General features: G+C 38.3%; 1 protein-coding gene across 4 annotated transcripts in view; it reads left to right on the top strand.

Moving 5' to 3' along the window:
- The window catches only part of SEF (HIT-type Zinc finger family protein), a 66,944-nt gene extending 66,286 nt beyond the window's left edge, over nucleotides 1-658 (top strand). For 2 of the 4 annotated variants that reach the window (XM_087665828.1, XM_087665829.1), the window contains exon 6: nucleotides 56-652. In XM_087665828.1, the coding sequence (XP_087521954.1) occupies nucleotides 56-259 (204 nt within the window). In that variant the 3' untranslated portion in view covers nucleotides 260-652. Of the gene's footprint in view, nucleotides 1-55 lie in introns of all 4 variants that reach the window. The other 2 variants (XM_087665830.1, XM_087665826.1) reach the window with 2 other exon arrangements.
- The last annotated feature ends 12,232 nt before the right edge of the window (nucleotides 659-12,890 follow it).

Below are 12,890 nucleotides of genomic sequence, written 5' to 3'. Positions count from 1 at the left end.
ACTACATGTTCTGACCTTCTTTTACAAGGGGTGCGTTTCTTGATATTGATACTAGGCAAATTTGGAGTCTTTGCCAAGTCACGTACCTACATATCTTCGAGCTGCTGTTGGTCCTCCAAGCTCTTCGGCTCGTCGACACTTCTGCACTGTATGCGGGTATTTTGCAAATTACACTTGTACAGTATGTGGGGCAAGGTTTTGTTGTATCCGTTGTCAAAAGGTCCACACTGATACACGTTGTCAAAAGTTCATCGCATAGTGACTGAAGACGGGAATCAAATTTCAAGTTTTGCGAAGGAGCAGACAACTGCACTTTTAGTCGTCTGGAGATTATCGTATGGATGTTGAAATCAGCTGATTGTTGTGGCTAAATGATGTTATTGCTAAGTACAAGAGTGCTTTTCAAGACTTTGCTGCTATATGAGCAATATGCTTTTTGTTGATATAAGGAATGCAATGGTTACATTATGCTTATCATGAATATGATGGAGCATTAATGTTCAAGGTGGAAGGGCTAACAAAATTCTGCATCAAATTCCATGTTGAGAGTATAGTAGAAAATGGATAGATTAGGTAGGTAACCTTACTTCATGGTATCCCTTCAGAAAAAATGTATAGCATATTTTTGCATTACAATATAGTCACTTTCTTGTGTAGAGTTGTTTGTAGTAGAATTGCAAAATGAGAGTTGATTTTGCAAGGGAACTTTTAAGTAGTAAGAATGAAAGTGATCCTTTTCTTAAGAAAAAACAAGATTTGTTGAAGAGCTATGCAAGACTTAGATTTAAAGAATCTTAAAGCTTGAAGAGGGATAAAGTTATAATTGAGAGTTTTGGAGCAATTTGTTGTGAAAGGCTTGGAATGGTTCAAAGTTCTAATGGTATGGTCCGTTCATGAATATACTTGAATGCTTTGAACAATATAAACAATGAACTCAGAAGTCTCTCAAAGTTTGTTGTTATTGTAGAGTGGTCTATTAATGAATCATAGTAGCAAAAATGTTAAATTTGTGGCCAACCCCTAGGGATATGATGATTTGGAGAGAGAATATGGGTACTCAACTTCCACTAGTGCCAAGATCTTACAAAGAGTGAGTGTATAACTAGGTATGCTTTGCAAATAAAGAATTTGGTAAAATGAAGGGATAGACCTAAATATAGTTTTACCTTTGAGAGTGAGCATGATCCTATTAGGATTTCTTAACAAATGTGCTTGTTAGGGGGAGTATGAAAAGAGATGGATAATATGGCTATGCTATGGATGGTCTATGTTACATCTTGTGAGTGGGATAACCAATGTGGATACTAAATTTTTGGATGGATATTTGGTGAAATAAGTGTGCATAGGCTCCATTGTATAGGCCTTGGCTTGGGAGTTGATACATTTTTTGAGCATTTTAGTTTTCATAAAAACTTTTAACCCATGTTCTTTCAATACCAAGTTTTTTATGGCTAGTTGCATCTTAAGTCACAAATTTTTTTGAACAAACCAATAAGGTTTTTATGGAGTTTCATGATCGTAAACCAAACCAGTAGTGTCATTAACAAACATGAGGCTCCAATACAATTGGTTAAAGGGTGAATTTCCTAGCTTATGTTAACATCCCCAAAACATTGATTATGTACTAAACCTTATTAAATTAGGGGTCAATGATGTTGTATGTCAATTGAAAACCTTGATAATTGTTATGCAAGCATTTGATAACTCCATGCACCTTTCCATAATCTCTTCATATTTTCCACTTGTCTTTGGCTTTGCATCTTTTGTCAAATAGAGGAACATTATGTAGAGAAAAGATGCTAAAAATAGAACTACACTCCGATTTGGGGAATCTTGGGTGTGAGGGTGTTGGCTTTACTCGAGTATTGTGCAAAATTTCCTTGAACTATAATCAAGCTTGAGGCTTGCTAGTAGTGCCTCAATAATGACTTGCATATTATCTTGATCTTAGGTCTTATACATTTTAAAGCCCATTATGTAATACCCTTCATTACATAATTAACTTTCTAGAGAAACTAGCTCCCATCTCTTGGAGAGAAGATTGATGTGTCAAATTTGAAAAATCATTTTGGCTATGTGCCATTCTTTACTAGCAAAACATTATCTCACCATAAGACTACTCTCTTTATCTTACTAGACTTTAGCTCTATTTGCTTTACCTTGAATGTGACATTGTTACAGTAATTTTAATAGGTTGGTGGGTAAGATCTACTCTCACAAATGTGAGTGCTTAGTTATAATTTGCAAGCATGGGTTTTCCTTGAAACAACCTAACCTTATAGTCAATTTGAAGGATCATGACTCTGAAAGGCAACACCTCCTTGCATCAATATTTCATATTGTCATAGCTTTCAAAGCCTCTAGTTGCATTGAAGGTCAATGACTTTGAGAGGCATTATCTCCTCCTTGTAACACCATTTCATCTTATTATAGCTCCTTGGTTTCTTGTTCCTAATTAACTCCACTTGTAGGAATGTGGCGCTCATTATGACCTAAAATGCTCCTTGTGTGAGGTGGACCAATCCAAGTCGCCATGTCCAAAATTTGACCCAACTATCTCTCACAAACAAGGGAGAGTTCTATATCAAATGATTGGTTCCCTTATCATATACCTTTCTGAGTGCCAACTAGCTCCTCACAAAAGAGGGGCAGTTATGTACCATAAGGATGGTTCCTTGATTATAAAGCTTGTTGTGTTTATGAAAAGGTTTCTTTCCCAAACTATAAAAGAAGAGGATATAATAAAGGGACCAAACTATTTGATCAAAATTTTGCAAGTATTGGCATTCTAGATAAGATCACTAGCCCATCATTGGTTTTTGGACTAGTAAGGTGAAGTTGCGACCATGATTTCTAATATTTTGTCCTCAAAAAGTGTTGACGGATTATTTTTGCAAAATCCCTCACTAGTATTGTCTTGTTGTTGCCTTCCCTTTCTTCCACTTCGTGCTAAACATAAATACCCCACTCCTTATCCCTAACACCGCTTTCGTTAGTTCATAATTAGGCAAAATTTGAGAAGCTATTGGGTGCTTGTCTAAAGGAGGTCTCCCAATGTGTAAAGCGTGTATCTTAATGAATTGAACCATCTTAGTCCTTGCTACTTCAAAAAAGTTTCAATGGGCTCGATCAGAGGACTAGAATCCCATGGGGGTCATAACTAGTTTGTGGGGCATTTCATAGGTGCAATATCACTTATACTCTTATCCCTTATATCAATGGAAGCGATGATTGTTTGCCTTTGAAGTCACAAGTTCTCTCTACAACTCTATCGGTGATGGTTCTCATTAAATAAAGAATGGAAATGGGTAGTTTATTAAGGAGAAAAAAGCCTAATCAATGGGGTATTGTAAGGATTGGGTGGTTCATACTTTTTTTAATTTGTGACACCCGAAGGATCGTAATGAAGATATTGGCATATTGTGGCATTGTCCCAAGTGCCTAGATGGACAATAATATCACTTTCTTTCTTTTAGGTTTTGACCAACTTGTTGCTCCAAGTGAGAGCAACCATGCCACAAAGTTGAAAAGCTAAAGGAGGGAGGTGAATAAAGGCAATCTACTTTTGCCTCTATTGAATTAGTCATGCAAGCACTCTTACAGTAGAATCCTATTCTATGGTCTAGATGGCAGGGATCAACCATTGCTCTGTCAATCTTAGCCAAGGATTAAGCAAGGGAACCTATGTTGTAAGTCCAATCTCGCATTATTATGTTGCAAACATGCTTGTTAAAATGGAATATCTTCATATGACATTTATTCACCATACCAACATATGATAAAGTCACAATTGCATACCTTAAGGAAGGTTTGTCTTTGCTTCATAGATAGTGAGTGAAGGAGTGATTATAAGAGCATGCTCAAATGCTTTAAAATGTATAAAATCACAAAGCTATCTTCTATGTTAATTGATTATTCATGTTAACTAACCCACCAAGATATGATGAATAACTTTCACATGTGTTGTATACACTTTAACTTCACAATAATGAAATTTAAGAGAAACCATGATAACCTTGTAAAGATGTGTTCCCTCAATAGTGTGGAATGACATTTGTTGGAGTAAAAAACAAGTACATTTAGTGGTATGCTTGTAGAATTCACTACCTTATTTATCTTGATCATTTTAAATCATTATTTATAAAAAACAATTTGTTTTATTACTTTGCAACACATGTTGTTCTACCAAATGCACATATATATTGAAGATTGGAATACCTTCTTACACATGATCTCAATTCAATTAAAATTTTGAAAATTGTTGCATCTTTTCCTTTTAAGAAAATTTTTGGATTGTTGCACACACCATTGCAACAATCATGACATTTGCAATGGTCAAATGCAACAACCTCAAAATTATGGGAAGTCTACTAAGCAACAAGAAAAAGGGAACAATCTTCAAACGCAAAATCTTGCTATTCTTGCTTTATAGGAATTGTACTAAGTGACAAGAAAAAGGGAACCGTTTTCCAATGTAAGATCTCATTCTTTTTCTCTCTTCTTATAAGAGTGTACAATGGAAAGAAAAGGAAACATGGAGAGAGAGAGAGAGAGAGAGAGAGAGAGAGAGAGAGAGAACATAAAATTGAAGGCACAACCTAACTGAGACTAAATGATACAATGGCTTATCTCTATCAAACCCAACACATAGCTCTAGGTGTCAGTGTGGGTGCTAGACAAAGAATGGAGGAGAAGATGTTGATGGAGGCTAGTTGGAAAGATGAAAAATCAATGAATGATTGAATAGTGGAGTAGGTTGAATATTGGCCAAGGTGCACAACTATTGATGTGGCCATTGTGCTAACACCAAAATGCATTGGTACTACCTCCATTCCAGGTGTCTAAAACACATAAGATTATAGATAAACACAATGTTAGAGCTCTAAATATTCTCGTCTGACTCTAACTGAGGCTCGTAGGTAGGAGTCGACTATTGACTACACATGACACACATGACTGTTAATAGCTAATCACCAGACACATCACCCTATTCTGTACACTGCACTATAAGGCTCCCTTGCCTTCCTCCTTGCACTTATGCCAAACGGGTTGGACGCACTACTGCACCATCAATTGTGCACCCTGGCATACTCCTGCACCATTCATCCTTGTCGATTCCTTAATCGGGTACGAGATATGGGTTTTAATCATTCTTCCTCGAGTGATATTAGTCATGGGGCGAGTGACTGTTCTTTCATTCCAATTGAGTGACTGTGAGTTGAGTGTAGTATCCCTCATCATCATCGACGAATTTCCTGCGATTCCTTTCTTGATACTTGTCACTAAATTGGACAGGTAGTCCTTCAGATTTTCACCTCCTGAAGTATTTGTAGTAGGGTTTTGGGAAGCTTTTGTAATACTGAATACACGGGTTGGGTTAATCTACGAGGTCCTCTATTTTGGTTCTGATTCAGAGCTCCTGTTGAGACTTGGGGTTGTTGATTTTAGTGGGTAGGATTTCACTATTGTTGAGTCGCAATTGAAGGAACTGTTTGAGGTTACTGTTGTTGTGGTTGAACCATCATTTGAGGCATTGTCTTCTGCGGCCACTGTGGATTAGATACATTGTATAGCGGCACTATTTGCATCTGGGGGTAGGGGTAGAGAACTGTCCCTGGAATTGCATTTGATGGGTATACCATTCCTGGCATGGGAGGAGGTAAGACTTCTTTTCCTGGGGTCATTGACAGCCTTGCTTCAACTTCGTTATATAGTCTTACACCTTTCACTGCAGCTTGCAGATTGATTGGTCTTCTCAATTCCATGAACTTGTGAACTTCTGGTTGTATGCCTTTGAGGAACTCCTTTCTGGATGTCTTCATCCAAATGATGATTGGTTCATCTCTTTAGGATGGATTCCATTCACGAGACATAAGCTTCTACTCTTTCTTTAGAGGGCTGACTTAGGTTCATGAACTCCTCTCACATTTGCTCTTCAAAACCTTCACGCCTAAATTTAGTGAGGAAGGCCAACTTCAGGTCATCCCATGTGCCAAAAGTTCATGCTACTTGTCTTTCATACCACTGAAACACCGCACCCTTGAAAGTGGTGGGGAATATTGCTAACCAATGCTTGGGGGTCTTGGCATTGTTAGCCACACATGCTACCATAAACTCTGCTACATGAAGATCAGGGTCTTCATTGTACTTTCCCTTAAAAATTGGCAACGGGACTACATTTGTTGGCCTGTCATCAATATTTTTAGGACAAATTTGACTAGGAAGGGGACCTTGAGTCACCGTGGGGACTTCTGTAAAGAGTGCTTTTAGGCCGTCAAAGGAGGCTTCTGCTGCAAGCTTGTTCTCGGCCTTGATTTTTGCCTTCTCTCTTCTCATATACCTCTAGACTCATTCTAGCACTTGTCTCCTTATGGCATAATTCATGAGGGGATTGACTCCACTAAGTTGTTAGTGCTTCACAGAAGGATAACAGAAAGCTTTAGTCTCTGGAGGACTCTCTTACCAACATTTCTTCTACTTCTTTCTTTTCAACGTCTCTAAATTCTGCTTTCATGGCACTACAGAGGGGGAGATATTCTGTTATGAAGGTATCAAAACTCATTCTTCTGAGGATCATTATTGTGCCATCAACATAATAATGCCAGCTTTTGATGGTTTCAATAGTGTATGTTGTGAAGAATACTCTATCTAGCAACTAATTGGACAAATAGGAGATTGTCAGTGCACCAAGCATCCCACGTATCTTGCTGTTGAGCATCTACGAATAGGTCCTAGCTCTTTTCTTTCTTGTTTTCGTGAACCTCCATTGACCATGACTCTTGAAGCTTCTTCACAATCTCCCACTTGATGATGTCTGAAAACTTCTCAATGAATGTCAAATCTTCCATGGATGGTCATTCTCTCTGTTTCTGCACTTTAGTTTGTTCCCAAACAATTTGCCACCAAGATGCATGTCTCTATTGCTTCAACTGAAAGAGGAAATAGTCCACCACATAGAGCTTGCATCATGATGGTAATATGTTTTCGCCATTGTGGGATGAACTTCTTGTGGAGAGTGGCTTTGGCAATAAGAATCTCAAACTCTTTAGTGGAAGAAGGAACTTTGCAAACATCCATTGAATTCTTCTCTTCTTGGCAATGGCATTTCCTTTAGCCTCTTTGATGCTTGTTGACAGATTTCCCTGGCTGCACACAAAAAACATGGAGCTCCAAGAGAGACACCAAGGAAAAAGGGTTTCTACTACAAAAAAATCTATCTTGTAACATCAACAAGCTTTTGTTTCATTCTTTAGAGAACCACAACAAGGAAAATAACAAATCTTCACGTAGCATCATAGTAGATATCTCCACCGGATTTAATAGAATCAACCATAATCTTCAAAATTTCCATAGAATCTATCAAAACTAACAAGAATAAAAAAGAATACATCACTTTTGAATGAAAATAATCACATATGATTCATCTTCATTGTCTTCATAGTTTTCTCTCTCAATTTCTCATAGATAGATACATTGTTTTACATAGAATTGGCTATATCTGATTCTCTTTCTCTCTTAATCAATAGTAAATCATCTCCTCACTACAATACTCAATAATCACTCATAATAATCCTTCTTAGGTCGTGGATGCACCTCCCAAAATGTATGTGAGGTATAAAAGGGCACCAGAGCCACTACAGTGTCTCTTTATAGCTCATCATTGTCACTTCACTTCAGTCTTCTCTTTAGTCTTCAATAGCTACTTTTTCCATTTTTTTAGCTCTTTTAAACATAGATTCATCCTTTTCAAAAGTTAGAAAACTTTTCTAAAGTATACCCTCATATCACAGAACACATACAGAAGCATACATGACAGAACATGAATAGGAACATAGCAGGAATAGAGGCTCTATAGAAGGTCTACAGAGGTTCAGCAGCAACTAAATATGAAATATTTAGCTCAACTAAAACCAAATAAACCCATAATAAATCACTCAATAAGCTACCATACAACTTCAAAATTTATCATTCAATATCCCAACCTTACTTACTCAAACAAAACAGAGCAAAACAAAAGAAAACAGAAGCTCAACATGCTCAAACAGGATCCTACAGAAGCTATCAGAACATCATCAGAACCTATCACATCAATATATCTTTATTAAAAAATATCATGAGCTATCAAAATCAATAAAAACCTATCCAAATCATTCCAAATAATTCTAAAATCAATAAAAAATCACACCAAATCAATCATTCAGTCCACCAAAAATAACAAAAATCAGTCAAAAATTCACTCTTTTTTCACTCTCAACAAAAAGTAAAGGAGTGGGTGAAAGAAGTCAAGGAGCACCTAAAGGATACTGAGGACATCTTGGAGGATGAGATTGATGATCTCTCAAGCATAAGCACACTAGTTTTTCCTTCACGACCAAAATCGAGAGGCACAACTATACCACAAGCGGTGCCTCGCTTAGACGGAGTTTAAACGCTACAGGCCAACAGATCAGCTAAGGCCATTGGCCAAGAAACACAAAATCAGGAGAGAAGCTGTTAACCCTTAGATGACAAGGTGAAAAATCAAGAAAATTAGAAAATCTGAAGCAGAAGACAAGGCCAATGCAAAAGCGGAATGGAAGACAAAGGTGTGCCAAGAAAAATATGGAAATACAAGAAGTGTAGAAAAGTCCTAAATCAGGAGAAAGGTGCACAAGAAAAAGCGCAAGTCAATACTTATATAAAAAAGCGCAAGGCGCATTATGATTTGATTTAAGAATGCCATTGTAAATGTAGATGGGCGGTAGGAAGGAAGCTAGGAAGATAGGAGAGCAATGGAAGAAAAAGGCTATGGCCGGCCATGTAAAAAGGGGATGACCATCCAAAGGGGATTTAGGGCTTTGTATATAAAGTTCAGAAGATGAATGAGAGCTCATTCTTTGGTGTGTGGCAAAGTGGACTCTCTCTTCTCTTCTTCTTGCTTGCTTGTGTGTGCTTGAGAGAGAGTGTGTGTGAGAGTGTGAGAGAGTGAGTGTGTGAGGGTGAGGAAACTTGGAGAAGAAGCTCTTCATCATCTCCTCTCTTTGTCTTGTCTTGTCTTGTCTTCTCTCCTCTTGTCTCATGCGCGAATATGGAGGATGGAGCTTGGAGGTGGAGGCTTGAGGATACTTGAGTTTGCATCATGAATTGTGGAGCTATTGGCTTGCTTGAGGGAGGAGGCTACTCATTTGGGCATCAAGGTAAGCTCACTACACCCCAGTGGATCAAAGGCGCATTGGCTAGGTGAGAGATAGCCATTTGTGCTTGCTTGAAATGCTTGAAACAATAAGCAGTCCGTGGGTCTTGGCAGTTGAGTGTGAGCTCCCACTACATCTAGGAGACTAAGGAGCATGCCCACATCTTTAGGTGGATCTACAAGTGTTGTAGGTAAAGACAAAGAAAAGAAGAAAGTGTTGGATGGTAATACATCTACTAGTCATTTGGGGTTGATGGAGATTCTAGTGGTTTAGATAGTTTGGATGATGAGCTTGGTATTCCTTCAGTCAGGACACCAGGTGTACATAGAGCACATAGTAATGTAAAGACTCCATTGAGTGATCTAGTGGTAAGCAGGTCTAGTAGGATCAGATACCCTATTAAAAGATTTGGTTTTGAAGGTTATGTAGCTTACCATTATGCTTATATGGTGAAGGTAGTTGAGGATGTTGAGCCCACTTGTTTTGATGATACTATTGTTGAAGCTCATTGGGATGCAACAATGGATGAGGAAATGGCTGCATTGGAAGCCGATAAGACTTGGGATTTGGTACCCTTGCCTAAGGGCAAGAAAGCTATTGGTTGTAAGTGGGTTTAAAAAATCAAGCATAATGTAGATGGTTCGGTTAGCATGTATAAGGCTAGGCCAGTTGCAAAGGCTATGCTCAAACATATGACATAGATTATCAAAAGACATTTGGTCCAATTGCTAGGATGGCAACTGTTAGATGTGTGATTGCCTTGGAAAAGCTTAGAATTTGCAGGAAATGGATGTTAAGAATGCATTCTTTCATGGGTGAATCGCAAGAAGAGGTGTTTATGGAGCAGCCAACATGTTATGAGGATTTAGAGCATCCCACATATGTGTGCCGGTTAAATAATGTGCTCTATGGGCTGAAGCAAGCACCTAGAGCATAGTCTGACAAGATCAAAGAGTATCTTGTCAATATTGGCTTTTATATTTTTGATGCTGATCACTCACTTTATGTGAGAAGGGGAGATGTAGGTTTGGTCATCATAGTCATCTATGTGGATGACTTGATTATTACATGTGGTAGTGATAATGGGATTGCTAAAGTTAAGGACTTCTTGAAGAAGAAGCTTGAGATGAAGTATTTGGGTGACCTGAGATACTTTCTTGGTGTTGAGGTGATCAGATGTGATGATGGCATATGGTTATCCCAAAGGAAGTATGGCTTGGATATGTTATCCAAGTATGGTATGATAGCACGTAAGCCTCTTTTAGTACCATTGGAGCAAAATGTGAAGTTGTGAGTGCTGATGTTGGGGATGAGATAGAAGACCCTACTATATTCAAGAGGATAGTAGGGAGTCTTATTTACATGACTATCACACGGCTAGACTTGAGCTATGTTATTGTTCTTGTTAGTCAGCTTATGCAAATGCCTAGAAAGCCTCATTTGGATACAGTTAGATGCATATTGAGGTATGTGAAGTCCATTTTACATTATGGACTTTTTTATGAGGCAGGTAAGGTTAGATATAAAAGATCTACCAGTGGATTGAATCGAAAAGCAATATATAGTTTCTTTATCGAGTACATAGGTGAAGTATAGAGGTGCTGCTATGGCAGCATGCGAGGTGGTATGGTTGCAAAAGTTATTGGGTGATTTGGATGTGCAGGGAGATGGTCTAGTTGTCATTCACTATGACAACATGAGCAGCATGTAACTAGCTAGGAACTAGTGTTTCATGCTAGGACAGAACACATTGAGGTGCACTACCACTTTGTGAGAGAGAAGGTACTTGTAGGAGTGATTGACATATATGTCAGCACAAAGGATCAGATAGCTGACATTTTCACAAAATCATTGGGTGCAGAGAATCTTCGAAAGTTTCAAAGCTTACTTAGAGTTCAGAGATAGAGTTGAGCTTGAGGGCGAGTGTTGAGATGGTAAGCTCAACACTTGTGGACATTGATGATGGACCGCTTGGCTAGATGGGTCCACATGTCTATACTTAGTATGTCAATGGTCATTCTGATCCTCACATGACTGTTGACTTTTCACTTATTGTATTTAGTTTGCTGCACCTACCTATAATTGGCATAGTTATAGTGCTAGCTGATTAGTATAGTCAGTTATGTACTATTTGACTTAGTAGGCCACTTTTCTTTATGTTGCATCCTATCTATACGTTGTGTACATTGTATAGTGGGTTGAAGAAGAAGAAAAACTAGCAAGAAAATGTTTTGGCCTCTATCTCTCTTCTTGTGTTCTTGAGTGAGCTTCCTCTTATGTATATGGTGTGTGTTTGGTGCAACAATTCAAGCAAGTCCCCCCACCACACGATTCTTGATAGTTTGAAGGTCCTATTGCTATAGGATGCTATGCTTTGAGTCCTCCCGGTAAGTGTCCATTACCTTATCCAACCTAGCTTGTAGCTCTACATTGTCTCTTAAGACCCTAGATTTTTCTCTCTCGAGTTCTTTTCATAATTGAGGCAAGTTCCCTTCTATGATTGTTGCTTGCCCTCCTTGCTCTCTTGAGTGCTACCTATGGAGTGCTAGCTTGCTTGCATGGCTTGGAGCATATTCAACATGAATTGTAGTTCAAGTAGTCCCTTGTCTACCTTGCTCTTTCCTCAACTAGATATTTCTCCTTGCCCGGCCTAAGGTGTATGAATGAGATCTTGCTCCCTCATGTATAGGTATTCTTTTTTTCTATGCAGTTCTTCTTGGTGAGACAGATGTGTGATTGTAAGAAAATCCTCATGTTCTTTTAGTTGTAGTCCTTGCTCTTGTTGCATATTTTATTGGAAGAGAGGGAGAAAGAGAGAGTGGAGAAAAACCATGAGCCTTCAGCTCATCTTCATTATCTTCTCATTATTCATTCACTTAGTCACTCTCACTAAAAGAGAGAGTTACACTAGACTTGACTAACCATCATCTAACTATGGTTAGGTCAAGTGGTTGGAGCTTGATTTCTAGCTTGGTTTCCAACACTCCCCTTATTCAATGACACACACATGTATAGCTATATCCAACTAATGTCAGTAAGTCACATAGACATAAAGAGAGTCGGGGTGGAGCTTGATTTCCAGCTTGGTTTTCAAAACTCCCCCTCAAGCTCAAACCATCTACAATACTACAAGTAGCTGCCTAAAATAGATGAACTTTTATTTACCAAGTGATTTGGTAAAGATATCTGCTAGCTAGTCTTCAGTCTTCATATGCATCAAGTCAATCTGCTCTGCTAGTACCATTTCTATGATGAAATGGTAATGAACTTCAATGTGTTTAGATCTTGCATGGTATACAAGATTGCTTACAAGCATCACACTACTAAGAGTATCACAATGCAGCTTCACTTTGCTATCCAAGTGTATCCCCAAGTCATTCAGTAACTTTAGCAATCAAACAGCTTCACAAGCCGTTAAGGCTGCACCCCTATACTCAGCTTTTGGTACTAGACAATGCAACTATAGGCTATTTTTTACTTTGCCAGTTGATCATGCTGATGCCCAATCCAAATGCATAGCCACTAGTTGACCTCTTGTCATAGGCACAATCAACCTAGTTAGGGTCGGTATACCCTGTCAAGTCAAAGGGTTTTCCATATGCATAAAATAACCCATAATTTAAAATACCCTTTACATATCTCATGATCCACCATCTGTCTATACATGGTTACATTCTCAATTTCTATCCCAACATCAATTTGCAGCTTGACATTTTG

This window comes from Lygodium microphyllum, chromosome 24 (assembly GCF_053477565.2).
Source record: "Lygodium microphyllum isolate KBCC chromosome 24, Lygodium_microphyllum_v1.1.10, whole genome shotgun sequence".
NCBI lineage: Eukaryota > Viridiplantae > Streptophyta > Polypodiopsida > Schizaeales > Lygodiaceae > Lygodium > Lygodium microphyllum.
The sequence above is the reverse complement of the archived record's forward strand: the minus strand, read 5'-3'. Positions and strand labels throughout refer to the sequence as shown.